Below are 22,111 nucleotides of genomic sequence, written 5' to 3'. Positions count from 1 at the left end.
TCTTTTCCCGGGATGTCCATGCTTATTTCAGCAGGGCAATGCCAGACCACATTCTACACGAGCTACAACAGCGTGGCTTTGTAGACACAGAGTGCGTGTGCTTGACTGGCCTGCCAGTCCAGATCTATCTCCTATTGAAAATGTATGGCGCATCATGAAGAGGAGAATCAGACAACGGAGACCACGGACTGTTAAGTAGCTAAAGTCTTATATCAAGCAAGTATGGACAAAATTTCCAATTGCAAACCTACTATAATTAGTATCCTCAGTTCCAAGACAATTAAAAAGTGACATTAAAAGGAAAGGTGATGTAACACAATGGTAAACATGCTTCTGTCCCAACTTTTGTTGAGTGTGTTGCAGCCATCGAATTCTAAATTTGTGTTTATTTACAAAATACAATTAAGTTGGTCAGTAAAACTATTGAAAATCTTTTCTTTGTACTTTTGTCAGTTAAATAAAGGTTCACGTGAATTAACATATCACAGAATTTTGTTTTTATTGCATTTTGGAAAATATCCCAACTTTTCTGGAAATGGAGTTTGTACATGCTTATAAAATAAGCTAGACTTTTTTTTCTACGATGTACCAACAAATCTGCAACGATGAGATTATGACTTGGACAACAGAGGGATAAATTAGTATAACAAAACCAACCTCTAGTTCTGAGATCCTGAACAAAAATAAATTGCAGAATTCTTTTTACCTTTGCTACTTAAAAACTTTTTTTTAAATTTTTTTATTAGTTTTTCAAAACATTTTACAAATTAAAAACCCCAAATCCCAATGAGGAACATTAAAACAGTGCAAAATTAAGCATACAATAACAATATGTTACAAATGAAGAGAATTTAGCAAAAAAAAAGCACCTAAATTAAAGACAAGTAAGCTTAGTGTCCTCCCCAAGCCCCACAACACAAGAAAAAACAACAGCAACTCCAGACCAACCACAACACAATATAGAGAGTATAAGTCAGGACAGCCAAGCTCCCAGACTGTGAATACACTCAGCAACAGTGGATAATAATGCCTTCTACCAGAAAAAAAAAAGGAGCTGAAAGCAAGGGAAAAAAAGGGAAAGAAAGAGAAAAAAAACCCTAGTCAAGAGGAAGGTTATGAAAGTACTCGATAAAAGGTCCCCAGACCTTATGGAACTTTAGATCCGAATTGAGAACTGAATAATGAATTTTTTCGAGGGCTACTTAAAAACTTCAGCGGGCCAAAGGAGAGGTCCCATTCTCTGGTGCTGTTTTTACTATAAATGGCAAGGTTTTAAACTTACATTCTTTATTTTAATCTCTCCCAAACAACACTTTACTCTCCCTTTTCCTCCATCTTCATCTAGTCTCCGTATAGGACGTACAGCTTTCCCATGTCATTTCTCCCAGAAGGACACCAAGTGTAGGGAGGTGCAGACCACAGCCGGTATTTTACTCAGTGCAACAGAATATTTAACAGAGGATATTGTGGCTGCATATTGCAGCTGATGATCTAGAAACAAATTATTTGCTTAGATGAGAGAAATGTATAATCCAGGAAGTATGAAGGCTTGTGTTATGACTGGCATCTGTTCCTCCTTGAAATCTTTCAACAGAAAAAATCCTTAAAAAAGTAGATTACTGTGATATGGAAATTGCGTAAACAATAAATATCTCCTTGCAGTTCTTAAGGCTCTAAGGAAGGGAGGGGGGATATTTTTTCAATCTTTATGGTATTTGCACCAAGGGGATGAGCATGCTTTCATTAGCTGGAAAATTCTTTAGAACTTACACATCCAAATGCACACACTGACCACCATGGCAACCTTGGGAGTACGGCGCCTCAGTGACTTCAGTGGGTACAACGTGGCATAACACCGGTCAGCACTCATCGCAGTCAAGGTAATACAGGTTGCCTGTACAGTAACCTATTAAAACAAGTACAAGCGAGCCCTGTGTTAGTCATTCAGGTTATGGAAATTCACCCTGATGGAATTCACAAATAATTATCCAGAAGTTTCGATATGCGGAATAAAATTTGCTCACAGAATTTATGTGAAGAAAAGTAAATGCACCGACACAGCATGCCTTTCTTGAATCACACGCAGATGATGCAGCTTTGCATTATGGAAAATCACCATACAGAGCCCCTCCCTGGAATTCAGGGGTCACTTTTATGTTTCACTGTAATTAATGTGATGAGAAAGGAATTCATTCTGAATATTGGCTTTTGAAAATTGACAAGGAGACTTTTCTGATTTACATGATGGACTTATTACTGTTAACGCTGGTATTTATCGCTCCTAAGTTAAGGAGGCAGTTAAGAGTGAACCTTGTGGCCTAGGATCGCAAATGAGTCAATATGAGGGCAGGGATGTTAGTTTACCAGGCCTGACAGACTTTGCTTACTGACTGCAATCATGGGGTTTGGGAGGGTGGCTAGATTGCCCTTCACGAGCATTCTGTTCCTGCAGTTCCATTTCCCTCACTGATTTCCCTCCACTCCTACAACTTCTTCTCTCCCACATGCCCTTCAAATCCCCTTTGATTCTTTTACCACTTGGGTAAATTTGCAGCAGTAATTAATCCATCGCTACCTTTTTGGAATGAGGACGGAAATCAGGAGAAACGCGTGGTCGCAGGAAAAATGTTTGAACTTCACACAAGCTGCATCCATGGTCTAGATCCAAACCAGAGACAATAGCTAACTAGAAACATAGAAGTTAGGAACAGGAGTAGGCCATTTGGCCCTTTAAGCCAATCAATGTGCTCATCCATAATCAGCTGACAGGAAACTTCTTCACTCAGAGAGTGGTCTGACTGTGAAACAAATTGCTAGCAGAAGTAATAGGTGCAAGTTCAATTGTAATACTTAAGAAAAGTTTGGATAGGTATGTGATGGGAGAGGTAAAATCTGGGTGCAGGTAGATGGGATGGGGCTGCTACGGAGAAGATGGGTCGAAGGGCCTGGTTCTGTGCTGTAGTTCTCTGTGCTGACTCTTAATTCAGTACCTTGTTCTTGCTATTTTGCCAGATACCTTTATCACTTAAACACTAAGAATTTCTGGAATCCATTTACTGGTTTGGCTACAACTCCTTTCCAAGATAGCCAATTCTACAATTCACAACAATCCAGTAGCTTCATATTTTACTTTAAGTTCACATCTATTTTATTACTCAATATTAATCCACCACCACCAACCCCCCCCCCCCGCCCCGTCCAGCTGCCAGGCTGGAAAACAAACTTGTGTCTTCGGATCAATGGCCTAAACCTTTGGCTGCCAGTCCAGTAACATGATCAATACATTACTGCAACCTGTTGAAGTTCCATCTGAAGTTGAAAATATCAAGGTCCATATGGATAAAATGATACATGCCTCCTCTCGAATGAAGAAAGGACTTATGAATTTGTAACAAAATCACCTTGAGCAAAGTTGATCAAAATTTGTGAACCCAATTTTAGGTATCTCAGTTCACTCGTTCAGTTGGCAATTGAATACTTTCCTGGCCCTTGTACATCAGGCTGAATTATTTATTTCCTCCTCTGTCTGTCACATTAAGATCATTTTCATAAAATCATTCAAAAGCAGCCCCTTGCGTGTGTAAAATAACTGACTTTTTTAATGAAATGTAAGTTGCTTGTTGAGGTCATGATTGAGAACTGGTAATGAGTATACAGCTCTAAAGTCAATCTCTCCTCCCCTACAAACAAAGCATAAGGACATAAGAAACAGAAGCAGGAGTAGGCCATCCGGCCCATCAAGCCTGCTCCGCCATTCAATAAGATCATGCCTGTTCTGGCCATGGACTCATTTCCACCTACCTGCCTCATAACCCTTAATTCCCCTACAATACAAAATTCTATCCAACCTTGTCTTTAATATATTTACTGAGGTAGCCTCCACTGCTTCATTGCACAGAGAATTCGACAGATTCACCACTCTCTGGGAAAAGCAGTTTCTCCTCATCTCCGTCCTAAATCTACTCCCCTAAATTCAACTAACCCAAACCAACTAACTCTTTCCCTTAATACAGGATTCCCAACCTGGGGTCCACAGACCCTTGGCTGAATGGAATTAGTCCATGGCATAAAAGTAGTTGGAAACCCCTGCCTTAATATATGCACTTGATAATTTATGACCCAAGTACATTTCTACCTAAGAACAATCACATTATTCAGTATAAATCAATCAAAATATTTTGGTTAAGTAGACAACTAAATCTGATATGTCAAGAAAACTCTCCCTAATGTACTGGAGAGAATTTACTGAGTAGAGGGACAAAGCAGGAATTCTGAATCAAACCAAGTGTATTTAAAGAAATTAAAAACAGATTTTTATTTTGTTCCTTTCAGTGGTACTTTGACATGTTGTCTGAATATTGAATTAGTTGTAGTCCAAAGTACTTGATAAAACCCAATAACACTTACTTTTTCTGTAAGTTTTACAGTTTTTTATGTGAATTACATTATAGTTTTGGTAGTAGGCATTGTATTTTCTTTATATATATTTACAGCTCTGTGGGGTCGAATGCTCCAATTAATTTTTCTTTTACACATTGAAATGGTTGGCCTGGAGTTTTGTAGTGGAAGGGTGGGGAGGATACTAACTTTATATGATTTTATTTTGGGTGCTTTTTCCTTATTGTTATGAATTATATATTAGACACGTTTGTTTTAAACTGTATAAATCTCCATTTTATGATTTTTTTTGTAGTTGTATTGTAGAAACTCATAAAAATTAATTTAAAAAAATAACACTTGATAAATCTTCCCAGTACACTAAATCACCAAAAATCATGTCTCCCTTTCAACAGTTCCCACAGCTGCAGCTAGCTAACAGCAATTCCCTATACAGGCTCTGTTTGCCTATCATTGCCTATCTGTGCTGGGGTACAGCGGTGCTCCATTAACTCGGTGTCTTTATGACTATGATGTCTTTATCACTCCGAGTACTTAACAACAATTGCAGCTGATTGAAATGCTGAATTACAACTCTGCCTCAGTGAGTATAAATTCACTGACCAGGTCAGCATGCTGACTTAGCAGTAGCAAATTAGAAAGGCCACCAGCACAATAAGTGCGGAAGAGCATCATCAATATTGCATTCATATTTTAGACTTCTGCTTCCTTAAGTTCAGTTTTTTTATGTTGACGTATTTATTTTTTTATTGAGAAGCAGTGCAGAATAGGCCCTTTCAGCCCTCCAACCTGCTCCACCCAGAAACCCCCGATTTAGCCCCAGCCTAATCACAGGACAATTTACAATGACCAATTAACCTTTGACGGTATGCCTTTGGACAATGGGAGGAAACCCACACAGTCACAGGGAGATGGCACAAACTCCTTACAGACAGCAGTGGGAATTGAACCTGCATCACTGGTTCACAATTGTGATCACAAATCACAATTATTGGCCTCACTCTTCCACGTCTCTTTAAAATCCCCTACATCTGCAATTTATTTAAATATATTCCTTCAATTTTGCCCTCTTGCAGATCTTTGATTTTAATCACCCTATCATTTGTATTCTGAATTCAGCTATAAGGTCGTTGGCTCTGAAATTCCCTCCCTGAATCTTTCTGCATTCCTACTTCACTCCCCTATTTTCCAGTAATTCTCTTGGCTGATGTCTTTGTCCAACCCTTTGGGCATCAACACAATTTTCTGGGTAAGTGGTCAATGACAGATTTTCTCCATTCAACTTCCTGCAAGATGTCTTGAAATGCAAATTGCTGAAGGACAGAGGTTACAGATTTAAAGCTTTGGCCAGGTATTACAAAGGCGATATGAGATAGTGCTTCCTTAACCAAATTAACGAAAACAGTGTAAGTGCAAAATTTTTGTTGCTACTTAGTGAATATTCCTAATCATTTTGAAAATGCCATTTAAAACTTTCTGATTTCAAAGTGGGAACCGAAAGCGTGTCTTCCTTGATGCTTTCTGGAACACCACAAACATCAACAATTTGGGTTGGTTTTTATCCGGCAGGCAATAGTTCTTGTCCACACATTTTCTTCCTGCTTACCTGTTGCAGGTAGTTGACAAACTTGCACATGAAGTCACCAAAGATCCAGCCAGGCAGAGGGTACAGGGTGGCAGTAAATGGCACACAGCAGACCAAAAACATGATGTCCGTGGCAGCCAGGTTAGCTTCAAAGAAAATCAGGAATATGACAATCACGATTTGGAAATCATAATGGCAAAAGAAAATAAAGATCAGAAGGAGATTTAATCAAGGTTTAGAAGATCATGACTGATTGAGATAAGGTAAACCAAATGGAAACCATTATCCTTGCAGATGCTTGAAGAACAGAGGATGCAGAATAAAGGTTTCGTTAAGTAATAAGAGGAGAAAATATTTCCTTACATGGAGAGTAGTTGTCACCTAGAACTCTTTTTTATGGAAATTCAGCACTGATAAAGGCTCAAGGAGCCATGTGCCCATTTACACCCATGTGACCATGAACCTACTAACCTGTATGTCTTTAGAATGTGGGGAGACAACTGTGCACCCAGAGGAAACACATGCGATCACAGGGAGAATGTACGAACTCCTTACAGACAGCAGTGGAGTTGAACCCATGTTGCTGACGCTGTAATAGTGTTGTTAACTGCTGTACTCTCGTGTCACTCTAACTATAGACTGTGGAGGGGATAGGACCTCAGTTAATCAAGGATTTCACAGAATGAAAATAACTTGCAAGATTAAGGACAAGTAGTGGGGGAGTAAGCATCCTCTGGTGCAATAACAATTTTACAATTCTATAAGGTGCCCCAGTGAAAATTTACACTTCAAATGGCGAATTTATGAGTAGGCCTGATGTTAAGTATGCGAGAACCTGATCATGCTGCCCTCCGCCTCCAGTTCATCGGAGCCCCATCCACCTGTCAGCACCCATCTTAATGTATTATATTCTGGTTCCATAGCACAGAGTTTATAATTTATCATCCCCTCCTGCCTATTGTGAAACCAGACTTTGTTACCATCAGCAATAAATGGGAAAAAAAGCATGTAAACTGAAGGAAAGCACTGGAGCAAAGAGCAGAGTAGCCCTAAATGCTCAGACTATTTTAATTTCATAATCTATTGAATTACCTTGTCGGTTCTGTGTGTCCTGCGTAAATGCAATTGCTTTAAATTATAATGGAGTGGTCTCAAAAGTTTGAATTCGTACTAGAGGATTATGGTATGTGTGAATAATGGCACAGCTATGTCATAAATACCAGGCCATTTCTCTCACAATCTTCAACCATAAATTAATATAGACCAGTTGGTCCCAATCACATATTGCATAAATATGGCAGAGAAGAGTTTGCATCTGAAATGTTCCCTTACTGTACTGCCGGAAATGTCTGACTCCCTGCTTGTTTCCTGAATGTGTTTTGTTTATTCAGCTGCCCAGCATCTGCTATTTTTCTTAAAATGTTTAGCCTACGGTATGGCATTTTCTAAATTTCCACTAGACGGCGGCAGTTCACTGCATAATGAAGCTGAAGTTCCGAACGTTTCTCCACCGTGCAATATTCCAATCATTTGTGAAATGGTATATTTGAAGTATAGTCATCAAAGAGTTTTAAAGGGCCGAACAGAAAAAAAAGTATAGAAACTGTTTCAAATGAAATAATGGGTGAAGATTTAAAGTAAATGTCAGTAGAGCTGGAGACAGTGAATGGCAATTGAGCGTATAGGAAGGAGATTGAAAATCTGGTTGAATGAAGCCTCACTCAAGACCAGCAAAACCAAAGACCTGACTATTGAATACAGGAAGAAGAAACCAGAGGTCCATGAGCCTATCCTCATTAGGGGATCGGAAGTGGAGAAGGTTGGTGATTTTAAATTCCTTAAACGTAATGATATCAGAAGATCCCTCCTGGCACCAGTATGCAAGTGCATCCACCAAGAGGCACAACAGCACCTCTACTGTTTTAGAAGTTTGCGTAGATTCGGCATGTCATCTGAGACTTTAAACAAACTTTTTTTGATGCACAGTGAAGAGCATCCTGACTGACTACATCCTGGCTTGGAATGGAAACACCAAAGCCCATGAGAGGGTAGAGCCTACAAAAAATGCTGGACGTAGCCAAACCGAAGCCCTCTGCCCCGTTGAGAACATCTACAAGGAGTGCTGCCATAAGAGAGCAGCATCTATCATCAAGGACACCCACCATCCAGGACATATTCTCTTCTTGCTGCTGTCATCAAGAAAGAGAACAAGGAGCCTTAGGTCCCACACCACCAGGTTCAGGAGCAGTTATTACCCCTCAACCATCAGTCTCCTGATCCAGCATGAATAACCTTAATCACAACAAACCTGAACTGATTCCACAACCTATGGAATTACTTTCAAGGTCCCTACAACTCATGTTCTCGCTATTATTCATTTACTTATATAATGCCCAGGTTCACGTCTTTACTGTTATGCTATAAGTATTTCATTCAGCAGCTCTGTAAGAGCTGTTTGTTCTGGTTTCAGCCTGTTTGGGTTATTGTTGAAGATAAGGGATGATGTGGAATGTGCGCCATCCAACTAGCAGGAGGTTTTCTTGGTGAGGGACAATAGGTTGGTCTTGGGCTTGTGTTTGGCGGGAGATGAAGAGAGAAGACGTTGGGGAGAACCAGCTGTTCCGTACGATCCGGTGAGAGACCTGTTTGTTCGGGATGGATTGCAAGCAACGTTCAGAAGGTGATGTGTGCTTTCATGTTGATCGAGGGCCCAGCACTTGAGTGACAGAGAAGTTCAAGGTGAGCTCCAACTTGTGCACATTTGACTGTTTAATTAGAATGACGCTTTTCTTGGTGTTATTCTTTACTAACCTTTTATTAAGATTCATGAAATATAATTCCTTTAGTCATATGCATTGAACTGTTGATTATTTTGTGGCAGTAATTTGTAACAAGATAGCAAATTACACAGCATCCACACAAACAGGGGGATCGGTGGGGTGCTCATGCCTCAATCTCCCACGTTTGGGGGGGGCCGAAGATTGTCATCCCTAGACTTACGCAGCCGAGGAAACCAGGGTGGTTCACTTATTTATTTACATTTATTTGCACAGTTTGTCTTCTTTTGCTCACTCGTTGTTTGCCTGTCTTTGTGTTTTTGGTTTTCATTGATTCTATTGTGTTTCTCTGTTCTACTGTGGATTCCTGTAAGAAGATGAATAAAACCAAGCAGAGATAGTCAAGTGGTGCAGTTGATGTTCATGCCAAACATCAGAATGGGGAAGAAATGTGATCTAAGTGAAATGATTGTTGGTGCCAGACAGGGTGGTTTGAATATCTCAGAAACTGCTGATCTCTTGGGATTTTCATGCACAACAGTCTCTAGAGTTTACAGAGACTGGTGCAAAAAACATCCAGTGGGCAGCTGTTCTGTGGGGAAAATCATCTTGTTAATGAGAGAAATCCAGACGCATTCAACCTGACAGGAAGGTTTCAGAAGAGGCAAGCAGAGCAGTCAGGGCATTCTCACGCCACAGCTCCCTTGGAGAGGTTAGATTGCGGAGTGGCAAAGAGATTTCAAACGAAGTGAGCTGGGGCAGTCGGGACGTTCTGCTCACCGCAGTTCCCTTGGAGACATCGGATTAGACACTTGGTAAGGGATGAACAGCCATTGTGTGAGTAGGCAATTGTTAAAGTGGTGAGTTCAGGCTTTGGCTTATAGAGGTTTCAGCAAGGAGAGGCAATATCTGCAGGTAGAATTTCTCATTTAATTTTTCTTTCCTTCTTCCTTGTTACACAGTTAGAGCAGAGGGGTTGCCAGGCAGTATAGTGGAATGCTCTTATCGGATGTGGGGCAGCAGGGAGATCTCCAGTGTCCCTGATGACTACACCTACAAGCAGTGCATCTAGCTACAGTTTCTTTCAGACCATGTTAAGGAATCGGTGCTGAAGCTGGATGAACTCCAGTCTGAAGGGATTGATTGAGGGGTGATACAAGGAGATAGTTATAACCAAGGTGCAGGACACAGGTAACTGATGACCGTCAGGAGGAGGAAAGTGCAGAGTACCCCTGTGGTGATTCCCATCAACACTGCTTTGGGTACTGTTGGGGGGGGGGGGGTGGGAGGGGGGAATGATCTAGCAAAGGAAAGTCTTAGCGGTCAGGTCTCTGGCACAGGTTCTGACTGTCTGGCTCAGAAGGGAAGGGGATGAAAAGTTGAGCTGTAGTGACAGGGGATTCATTGATCAGGGGAGCAGACAGGAGATTCTGTGGAAGAGAACGAGATTTCCAGATAGTACGTTGCCCCCCAGGTGCCAGGATTTAGGGACATTTCAAACTGAGTCCACAGTGTTCTTAAGTGGGAGGGTGAACAGCCAGAGGTCACTGTCCACATCAGTACCAATGACATGGGTAGGAAAGATGAGAAAGACCTGCAAAGTGAATTCTGGGAGTTAAAGGACAGGGTTGTGATCTCAGGGTTGCTACCTATGTCACATGCTTGTGAGATCAGAAATAGGAAGATTATACCATTTAACACTTGACTAAGGAGATGGTGCAGGAGGGAGGGCTTCAGATTTTTAGATAGATGGGCTCTCTTCTAGGGTAGATGGGACCTGTACAGAAGAGATGGTTTGCACCTGAACTAGAGGGAGAGTAATATCATTGCAGAAAGTTTGCCTTCTGCATGAGAGGGAGGTTTAAACTAGAGAGGCAGGAGGATGGGAATCAGAGTGCCAGAGCAGATAGTGAAATGGTTGTGGAGAAAGATGTTGTTAAGTGTACTGTACATACAAAGTCAGGAATCAAAAGATTGAGCATAGTGAGCCCAGTATTCTGAATTATGTATATTTCACTGCAAGGAGTATTGTAGGAAAGGTGGGTGAGCTTAGGGTGTGGATCATCAGCAGCCAATCAGGACATGGGAGTTTTGAGAGGATGGGACTTCAATCAGAATTAATTTTGGATCATCTGGAAGGTTGAGGGGGTGATAGATATAGAGAGGTAGTTACACCAAAGGTGCAGGACACAGGAAAGTGGATGTTAGTCAGGAAGGGGAAAGAGGTTAGGAGCCAGTGCAGAGTACCCCTGTGGTGAACCCCCTCAACAAAAGGTATACCACTTCTGGATTCTGTTGGGGGGGGATGACCTAACAGAGGAAAGTCACAGTGGTCAGGCCTCTGGCACTGAGATTGACCTTGTGACTCAGAAGAGAATGGGGGAGAAGAGGCACGCTGTGGTGATAACGGACTCGTTATTTCGGGAAACAGATAGGAGGTTCTGTGGGCGAGAACAAGATTCCCGGATGCTAGGTTGCCTTCTGGATGCCAGGGTCCATCCGGCATATCTCAGATCGAGTCCTCGGGCTTTCTTTCATTCATCTAGACATAAGACTTCTGGATCTTTGGGCTCCCTCCCAGGGAAGGTGGGACCTGTACAGAAGGGACAGATTGCATCTGAACTGGAGGAGGACTATTACCTGAGCAGGAAGGTTTGTTAATGCTGCATGATGGGGTATAAACTTGAGTTGCAGAGGGATAGGAATCAGACTGCCAGAACAGTTACTGGAGAGGTTGTGGAGGCAGATGTTGGTAAGGCGGCAGACAAAGTTAGAAATCAAAAGTTTGAGCATGGTGAGACTAGTGTCCTGAACTGTCTGTATTCCACTGCAAGAGGAATCGTAGCGGATAATCGTGCTGAAGATGAGGTAGCTGGTTTACAAATGGAGGCAATGTGTAGTGAGGAGAGGCTGTTGATATGGCAAGACTGCAGATTCAAAAGAGGTCCTCTGGAAGATCAGAGGTCTCATCTGTACATTGAGCCCAGAGTTATGTGGAAGATCTTAAACAGAGTTTTTGCATCTGTGTTTACTCGGGAGATGGTCACGGAGTCTATTGAAGTGAAGCAAAGCAGGAGTGAGGTCATGGACAGTATTAGACAGGAGGAGGTGTTTGCAGTCTTGACACAAATTAGGGTGGATAAATCCCCAGGTGTTCCCTTGGACCCTGTGGGGGCTCATGCAGAAACTCAGGGGCCCGAACAGAGTTACTTAAAACATCCTTAGCCCCGGAGCATTGGAGGATACCTATGTCGGTCAATTGTTTAACAAAGGCTCAAAGGATAAACCAGGAAATTACAGGTTGGTGAGCCTGACATCAGTCATGTATAAGTTATAGGAAGGTATTCTAAGGGACCAGATATATAAGAATGTGGATAGACAGGCACTGATTAGGTATAGTAAATGTGGCTTTGTGCATGGTAGCTCGTGTCGAACCAATCTTATAGAATTTTTGATGAAGTTACCAGGGAAGACGATGAAGGCAAGGCAGTGGATGCTGTCTACATTGACTTTAGTAGGGCTTTTGACAAGGTCCCACATGGGAGGTTGGTCAAGGAGAGCTTGTAGATGGATGGTTGCCTCTCTGACTGGAGGGTCATGTCTAGTGATGTGTTGAAGCAATCAGTGCAGGGTCCATTATTTGTCTACTATATCAAGATGATAATGTGGTATATTGAATTGGCCAATTTGCAGATGATACCAAAACTGAGGGAGTAGTGGACAGCGAAGTTTGTACTGGAATATGGACCAGCTCGAAAAGTAGGCAGAAAAAAAATGACAGATGGAATTTAATGTAGACAAGTGTGAGTTGTTGCACTTTAGGAGAATAAACCAGGGTAGGACTTACATGGTGAGTGGTAGGGCACTGAGTAACGTGGTAGGACAAAGAGATCTGGGAATATAAACTCCTTGAAAGTGGTGCCACAGGTAGATAGAGTCATAAGGATGTATTGGCCTTCATAAATCAAAGTATTGAGTACAGGAATTGGGATGTAATATATCAGTTGTATATGGCATTGGTGAGGCTGAACTTGGAATATCATCAGCAGTTTTGATCACCTACTTATAGGAAAGATGTCAATAAGATTGAAAGAGTCCAGAGAAAATTTACAAGGATGTTACAAGGAACTGAAGACTTGAGTTATAGGGAATGATTGAATAGGTTAGTATATTATTCCCTGGAATAGAGGAGAATAAAGGAAGATTCAATAGAGGTATACAAAATTATGAGAATTACAGATACAGTCAGTGCAGGCAGGTTTTTTTCCCACTAAGGTTAGTTGAGACTAGAACTAGAGGAATTCAGTTAAGTGCCATTGTCATTATGTTCTGTGTTGTATGAGGTGGCTGATCATAGTCTTTCCATGACCATGATAACTTCAGGCAAATTTGTCTATAAAAGTGGTTTACCATTGCCACCTTCTGGTCAGTGTCTTTGCAAGATGAATGTCCCCAACCATTATCGTTACTCTTCAGAGGTTGTCTTCAATAGGTTCAATAGGTACATTTAATGTCAGCAAAATGTATACAATATACATCCTGAAATTCTTTTTCTTCGCAAACATCCACAAAACAGAGGAGAGCCCCAAACAACGAATGACAGTTAAACGTTAGAACCCCAAAGCACCCCCAGCTCCCCCCACCCATACACAAGCAGCAGCGAGGCAATGACCCCCCCCCCCCCACCCATCCACCAGCAAAAAAAACAGGCACCTTCTGCCGAGCACTCCAGCGGGCAGCAAAGCATCAATAAAGACACAGACTTACTGTACCCCATAGGCTACTCATTCACCCAGTAATTTGACATACCACAGGCTCTGTTTCTACTAATAAGGGAAATAGAGGTGTCCCCATTTTACAGCGCGAGAGGAGACATAACAAAACAACTCACTGATTTATGATGTTAAAAGTCTGTTGCATCACTTTCTCCAAGCTCAGAGAGTCCGCACCAGGGCTTGGGTCTCTGGACACGCATCCCACAGCAGCTAACCCATTACTCCCGATGTTCCATGTTTTCCCGTGTCTTCATGGTGTCAGTGGTCACATAACCAGGAACTTTGATATGCACCAGCTACTCATATGGTCATTCCATGAGTTCCCATGGCTTCACATGACTGTGATCGTGGGTGCTAAGCAGGTGCTACACCTTCTCCAATGATGATGTGCAGACTAGTGGAGCCAAGGAGGGCCTTACAGTTCTTTGGGTAGGGATGTATCTCCACCCCACCACCCAGGACTAAGTGTAAAAGGTGAAATATTTAAGAGGAACATGAGGGGGAGCTTCTTCACTTGGGGGGGTGGTGAGAGTGTGGACCAGGCTGCCAGTGGACATGATGGTTGCAAATTCAATTTCAACATCCACCCCTCAATCTCCTCACCTCAAACTCCTCACCTCAAGGCCATAGTTGGGAGCTTAACATGAAAGGATATACTTTGTATCGAAAGGACAAGCAGGAAGCCATAGGCGGTGGTGTGACTGTGTTGGTAAGAGATGGAATTACATCTTTAGAAAGAGGTGGCATAGGGTCAGAGAATGTTGAAACTTTGTGGGTGGAGTTAAGAAACTGCAAGGGTAAAAAACACTATATTGGGAATCATATATAGGCCTCCAAATAGTAGCCAAGATGTGGGGTTGAGATTGCAAAGACAGCTATCATAAGGGTAATGACACAATAGTAATGTGGGACTTCAATATGCAAGGGGATTGGAAATATCAGGTTGGTTTTGGCTCGCAAAAGAGGGAACTTGTTGAATGCCTATAAGATGGCTTTTTAGAGCAGCTTGTGCTCGAGCCTACTCGGGGAAAGGCTTTCTTAGATTAGATGTTGCGTAATAATCCAGATCTTATTAGGGAGCTTAATGTAGAGGAACCCATTAAGGGGCAGTGATCACAATATGATTGAATTCATACTGCAGTTTGAGAGGGAGAGGCGCAAGTCACATGTATCAGTATCGCAATGGAATAAAGGGAATTGCAGAGGTATGAGAGAGGAGCTTGCCCAGGTGGTTTGGAGGAGGATACTGCTGGGGATAACGGCAGAGCAGAGATGGCTAAAGTTTCTGGGGATAATTCATAAGGTGCAGGACAGATATATCCCTCAGAGGAAGAAGTTCTCAAATGGCAGGTACAGGCAACCTTGACTAGGGAAGTTAAGGACTGCATAAAAGCCAAGGAAGAGCATATAATGTAGCAAAAGGGAGTGGGAGCAAAAGTTGGATGGTTGGGAAGCTTTTAAAATCCAACAAAAGGCAACTAAAAAGCAATAAGAGGGAAAAGATGAAATATGAGAATAAACTAGCCAACAATATAAAGCAGGATATTAGAAGTATTTCATTTATATAAAGAATAAAAGGAAGGTGAGAGTTGATATTGGGCTACTGGAAAATGATGCCAGTGAGGTAGTAATAGGGGAACAAAGAAATGGCAAATTAGGTACCTTGCATATATCTTCACTGAAGAAGACACTAACAGTGTGCCAGAGGTCCATGACTGTCAGGGAGCAAGAGTGAGCACCATTGCTATTACAAAGGAAAAAGTGTTAGGCAAACTCAAAGGTTTTAAGGCAGGTAAGTCACCTGGACTACATCCCAGAGCTCTAAGTGAGGTTGCTGAACAGATACTGGACATGATCTTTCAAGAATCACTTGATTCTGGCATAGTTCCGGAGAACTGGAAAATTGCAAATGTCACACCACTCTTTAAGAAGGGAGGAAAGCAAAAGAAAGGAATTTATAGGCCAGTTAGCCTAATCTCAGTAGTTGGGAAGTGTCAGAGTCCATTATTAAGGATCAGGTTTCAGGGTACTTGGAGACTAATGATAAAATGTCAAAGTCAGCATGGTTTATGTCACAGGAAATTTTGCCTGGAAATTCTGTTAGAGTTCTCTAAGTAAGTAACAAGCAGGATGGATAAAGGAGAGGACAGTGGATGTCATTTACTTGGATTTTCAGAAGGCATTGATAAGTTGCCAAACACGAGGCTGCTGAACAAGATAAAATCTGAAGGCGTTACAGAAAAGATACTGGCTGCAAGATAGAGGAATAACTGACAGACAGGAGCCAGCGAGTGGGAATAAAAGGGGCCTTTTCTAGCTGGCTACCAGTCACTCGTGGTGTTCCTCAGGGGTCAGTATTGGGACTGCTATTTTTCACATTGTTTGTCAATGATTTAGATAATGGAATTGATACCTTTGTGGCAAAGATTGCAGATGGCATGAAGGTAGGTGGGGAAGGGGGTAGATAGTGCTGTGAAGGCAATGCTAATAGAGAAGGACAGACAAATTGGAAGAATGGGCAAAAAAGTGGCAGATGGAATACAGTGTTGGGAAATATATGATAATGCATTTTGATAAAAGGAACAATAGTGTGGTCTAAATGGTGAGAAGGTTCAAACATCAGAGGTGCAGAAAGACTTTGGAGTCCTCTTGGAAGATTCCCAGAAGGTTAATTTACAGGTTGAGTCTGTGGTAAAGAAGGCAAATGCAATGTTGACATTCATTTCAAGGGGAGTAGAATATAAAAGCAAGGAGATAATGCTGAGCCTTTATAAGACACTGGTCGAGCCACACTTAGAGTATTGTCAACAGTTTTGGGCCCCATATCTCAGAAAGGATGTATTGTCATTGGAGAGATTCCAGAGGATGTTCACAAAGATGATTCTGGGAATGAAGGGGTTAACATGTGACGAGCTTTTGGCCACTTTGGGCCTGTACTCACCAGAATTTAGAAGAATGCATTGGGACTTCATTTAAACCTCTCCCCTAACCATCTCCCCTATACCCACCACCTCTTCCCTGTCTCCCCACCCTTTCCTCCTATGCCCTACCATCTCCCCTAGACTGTCTACCTCTCCCGTCATCTTCCCAATCCTCATCTTCTCTCCCCTGACCAATGTCCTCCACCTTCTCCTCCACTCACCTGATGATCTCCCCACCCTGTCCTCCAATCCTCAGCCATATGCCCACTGTCTCCACCTTTCCCCTGGCATCCCCCCACCCTCACCCCCTCTCCATTAACCAAACTCCCCCAAACTTTCCACTTTTCCCCTGACATCTCCCTCACCTGTATTCCCTGGCCATTTACCTCACCCTCACCTCCGTTTTCCTAAACATCTCTCCAATCCTCACCTCTTCTTCCCAGACTATCTCCCCACACTTGCTTCCCCTGACCATCTCCCCCACCCTCACTTCCTCTCTTCTGATCAAACTACCCACTATTGTCCTCTTGTCCCCTGACCATCTCCCCACTATTTCCTCCTTTTTCACCCTGGCCATTTCCCCAAACCTTTCCTACTCTCCACTGCTCCACTGATGATCTTCCTCTCATTCATCTCTTCTCCCCACATTCTCATTTCCTCTGTCCTGATCAATCACCCACCCTACCTCCTTGTCCTCTCCCCAGCCATCTCCCCCATCCTCACCTCCTCTCCCCTGAGCATCTCCCCAACTCTTGCTTCCTCTCCCTTGATCATCTCCCTCACCCTCGCCTCTTCTCCCCGCCAATCTCATTCACCCTTGCCTCCTCTCCCCTACCCAAACACCCTCACTTTCTCCACATCTCCCGACATCTCCACCACCTTTAACTCTCCCCTACCCATCTATCCCACCATCAGCACCCCACCCCTGACCAACCTCCACCTTTCTCCGATCGAACAACCCCTCCTTCTCCTCCTCTCCCCTGACCCTCTCTCCACTTGTCCCTACTCTCACCTGCTCTTCCCTGAATATCTCTCCCAAACTCACCTCCTCTCCCGTGACCAACTCCCCCATTCTCTCCACCTTGCCCTTACCTGCATCTGCTCTCCCCTGAAAATCTCACTGCCTTTGCCTCCTCTCCCACCCTTGCCTCCTCTTCCCTGACCATTTCCCAAACCTTTCCATCACTCCCGTCATCTGCCCCACACTTGCCCTCTCTCCCCGACCATCTTGCTCATCTTCACCTGATCTTCCTCAATCAACTCCCTCACACTCATCCCTCCTCCTTTGACCAACCTTCTCCCATCCTTGCCTCCTCTCCCCTGACCATATCACTACCCTTTCCTCTTCTCCCAATACTATCTATCTCATACTCGCCTCCTCTCCCCTGACCATCTCCACACACTTTCCACCTATCCCCTGCCATCTCACCCACATACTACCTTTCCCATGTCATCACCCCACTCGCCTCATCTCCCTTGACCATCTCTCCCACTCTGGCCCCTCTCTACTATCTCCTCACACTCTCTACCTTTCCCCTAACATATCCTCAGAAATCTCCTCCTCTCTCCTGACCCTCTCCCCCACCATCATCTCCTCTATCATGACTATCTCCCCATCTTCATCTCCTCTAAACTGATCATCTCCCCCACTATTTCCTCTCTCCTGACCATCTCCCCCACCCTCACCTCCTCTCCCATGACCATTTCCTTCAAACTCAATTCCTCTCTCTGACTATCTCCCCCACCATTGCTTCCTCTCCCCTGACCATCTACCCAACCCTTGCCTATCTCCCACACCATTGCTTTATCTTCCCTGACTATCCACCCCATCCTTGCATCTCCCCTGACCATCTCCCCCATCCTCACCTCATCTGCTGAACACCCTCCTCACCTATGACTAACCCCTCCCACCTTTTCCACATTTGCTAACATCTCTCCCACCTTCATCTGATCTCTGCTGACCGTCTCCCCTACAGTTGCCTCCTCTGCCCCGGTGATGTCTTCACCCTTTCTTCCTCTCCCCTGAGCACCTTCCTTACTCTTGCCTCCTCTTTTCTGACTACCTCCCCATACTCTGCTCTGCCTCCTGGAGCAACCTCCACTATTTTCTCCTCATCTCCCCTGACATCTCCCCACCCTATTATTCCATTCCCAGACATTTCCCTCACCCTTTCCTCACCTCCCCTGATATCTCCCCCACCCTCATTCCTCTCCCCAACCTCCCCACCCTCTCTACCTTTCTCCTAATCAACCACCCTCACCCTCTCCTCCTTTCCCCTATCTCCCCACTCTCTCCATCATGCCCCTGACATCATCCCCCACTCTCGCATCCTCACCCCCGACTCTCTCCGCTCATCTGACCATCTCGCCCCCTATACCCCGACATCTTCCCCGCCCTGCCTGACCATTGCTCCCATACTCACCGATGTAGAAGTTGGTGGCCGTCTTCATCTGTGCATGTTTGCTAATCACGTGGATGACCAGGGAGTTGCCGAGCAGCCCCAGCAACAGGATGAGAGCGAGGAACAGCGGCACCAGCCAGGCGTCGGTGAGCAAGGGCAGCACCCCGAGCTCCGTGCCGTTCGTGACGGAGGCGTTCAGCTCGGAGATGGGGGGTGCCTCCGGGAGTACATCGAGGCTTCCAGTAACGGGCTCCATCGGTCACACCCGCGGTCTCTGCTGTTGTGCTGGTTCTGCCCGTCCCGGGGGGGGGCTGGTCTTAATCCCACCGGTCCCAGGAGTTCCGACCTTTCTGCCTGTGCCAAGAGTTGTTAGCACTGAAGCTAATCTCCGGAGGTTCTGCTCTCGCTGGTGCCGGCACTGCTCACCCCGTTGATACCGGGACTGAGCACCCTGTCAGTACCGGAGTCTCTAATCTCCCTATCGGTGCCTCAGCTCCGATCTCTCTGATCTCACCAGAGACTCAGATCTCCCTGTTAGTAACAATAATCAGATCAGTGAGATGTCGATTTTAAAAAGTACCTTTAATTCTAATCTTACTCTCCGTACCGTAAGTTTGTTACTTCCATTTGTCAGTAACAAGGGCTCTGATCGTTACATCTCATTCCCCCATCGGTCCCGCTCTCTCATACAACCTGGAGGCGGGGTACCTGGTTTCCGAGCCACCGCGTCTGATCGCCGTCGCTAACGGGCTTTGATCCCCGGCTCTGCTCTGCCATCTCTTTATAGATCGCACTGGTGATAACACGTGGAAATTTTTTCTAGCATTTTGGGAGGTGTGTACCTTTCCGAGACCGAGGATTGTGCCGAAATTGCACCTGTCCTTTCAATCTCATCGAGTTAATATCTGAACCCAGCAAACTTGACTATCGGAAATTCTGAACTATTGTGCACTATGTATAGTGGATAATTGTATAATTGTATTTTTGTATAAATGTATATTTGGGATTGGCTTGTTGTTGAGAGTAAAGAGCTTTATTTTGTATGCCAGACAGACCATTCCATGCATGCATTCAGTGCCACTTTATTAGGTACACCTGTAGCACTACTCATTACTGGAAGTATTTAATCAGTCAATCATGTGGTAACAACTCAATACATTAAAAACATTCAGACATGGTCAAGAGCTTCAGACCAAACATCAGAATGGGGAAGAAATGTGATCTAAGTGACTTTGATTGCTGATGCCAGACAGGGAGGTTTGAGTACCTCAGAAACTGGTGATCTCGTGGAATTTTCACACACACACACCAGTCTCTAGAAAGGTGTGAAACACAAGCAAAACAAATCCAGCCAGCAGCGGTTCTGTGGGCGAAAACTCTGAGCTAGGGCAGAGGAGAATGGCTAGACTAGTTCAAGCCGACAGGAAGGCGACAGCAACCCAAATAACCACACGTTACCAAAGTGGTGAGCTTAGGAGCATCTCTGACTACACAACACATCGAGCACTGAAGTGGATCGGCTACTGCAGCAAAAGACCATGAACATATTGTTACGGATTCAGCAACAATAAATATATGAGTGAGGCGGGGCTTTGATAACAAACAAAACATTTATTAAACACTGAAAAACAAACCCCCAAAAGCAAACAAATCACTAACGTAACCAGAAATCAGCTGCTATGCGGCAGCTTAAACAGTTCTTAAAGCGATGTTGCAAAAACAATTCTTCAAAGTAGTATTGCAAAAGTTCAAAATGCTTACATTCCATTTAAGGGAGAGACTTTTTTAAGACGATTTAAATTCTCTTTCAAGTCGTGTCGCTGCAATTCCCAGTCGATCTATACTTTTCCCACGGAGAATTAACGAAGATGGAAAATGAAACGGCTTAAAGGCACTGACCTTTCCTTTACAAAACTGTACTCAATCCTTTCTGCTATTTCACAGGGATTAACATGAGCACGGACAACGAATTCCCTCCAAATGAGGATCAAACAAGGTCGAACCTGTTTCACTGTCAAAATCGATTCTCCTCGATCTTTTAACTCCTGAACTCTGATCTTCACTCTCCACTGGTTCTCAACTAGCAGTATTATAAAGAAACTGCTGGCAATGACCTTTTAAACTTTAGGCATTAAATAAAACTCCATTTTTCAACTAAACTGCATCATAACATTAAATCACGCAGTGGCATGAAGGCAACATGGCAAATCCAGCCACGAATTGCCCCTCCTCACAGGGAGGGGTCCTCCTTTTATACCCTGTAAAAAAAACCTGTCACATGACCTCTACTGGCGGGAAAATGACGTCACTCCACCATCACAAGACCATTATCTCAAGTCCAGTATAGCTTCAACACCTGTCACGTGACAAGTACACCACTGTCACGTCTCACGGGTACATAACACCTCCCTCCAAAAAAAAAATTTTTGGTCTGTCAAGAACAAAAATTTTAACAATATTTACAAGAAAAACAAATGTATAAATTTTATAACATACACAAATACATAGTATCATATAACATCTTACAACTCACAATATAGTGAGTGTTACAATTGTAAAAAACCACTCCATTAAAAAAATTACATTGTACATTTAACATCAAGATAGACAATCAGCAACCACATTATCTTTACCTTTAATATGAGTTATCACAATATTGTACTCTTGTAACATCAAACTCCAATTTAATAACCTTCTGTTTTTGTTTATCATCTTACTCAAAAAAACTAACGGATTATGATCAATGTAAACAATAAATGGTTTTTGAGTGGTACCATCATATACCTCAAAATATTCTAAAGCTAAAACAAGAGATAACAATTCCTTCTCTATTGTCGAATAGTTTCTTTGATGCTTATTAAATTTCTTAGAAAAGTAAGCTAATGGATGATCAACCTCATCACCCTCATCCCTTTGCATTAATACTGCTCCTGCAGCCTCATCACTAGCATCTACAGCTAATGAAAAAGGTTTTTCAAAGTCAGGTGCCTTGAGCACAGGTTGTTGACATATCATTGTTTTCAATTTTTCAAATGCTTCTTGACAAGGCACTGTCCACACAAACTTCACATTCTTCTGCAAAAGGTTAGTTAATGGAAGGGCAACATTAGTAAAATTCTTAGAAAATTTTCGATAATATCCTACCATTCCCAAGAATCTTCTGAGAGTTATTTTCCTTGTTGGAGTGGGAATCTCTAAAATTGCCTGAACTTTTGCCTGAACAGGAGCTACCTTACCTTGACCCACAACATAA

The 22,111-nt window shown here is 43.2% G+C and overlaps 1 protein-coding gene across 1 annotated transcript in view; it reads right to left on the bottom strand.

Moving 5' to 3' along the window:
- Positions 1–19,253, bottom strand: part of kiss1ra (KISS1 receptor a) — a 31,570-nt gene extending 12,317 nt beyond the window's left edge. Inside the window, exons 1-3 of the mRNA XM_059983579.1 lie at positions 18,880–19,253; positions 6,005–6,129; positions 1,771–1,906 (exon numbers count right to left, since the gene is read on the bottom strand). Coding sequence (XP_059839562.1) covers positions 1,771–1,906; positions 6,005–6,129; positions 18,880–19,114 — 496 coding nt within the window. The 5' untranslated portion in view covers positions 19,115–19,253. The remainder of the gene's footprint in view (positions 1–1,770; positions 1,907–6,004; positions 6,130–18,879) is intronic.
- Between the last annotated feature and the right edge of the window lie 2,858 nt (positions 19,254–22,111).

Source organism: Hypanus sabinus, chromosome 11, assembly GCF_030144855.1.
Source record: "Hypanus sabinus isolate sHypSab1 chromosome 11, sHypSab1.hap1, whole genome shotgun sequence".
Taxonomy (NCBI): Eukaryota; Metazoa; Chordata; class Chondrichthyes; order Myliobatiformes; family Dasyatidae; genus Hypanus; species Hypanus sabinus.
This window is presented reverse-complemented; position numbering and strand designations above follow the sequence as displayed.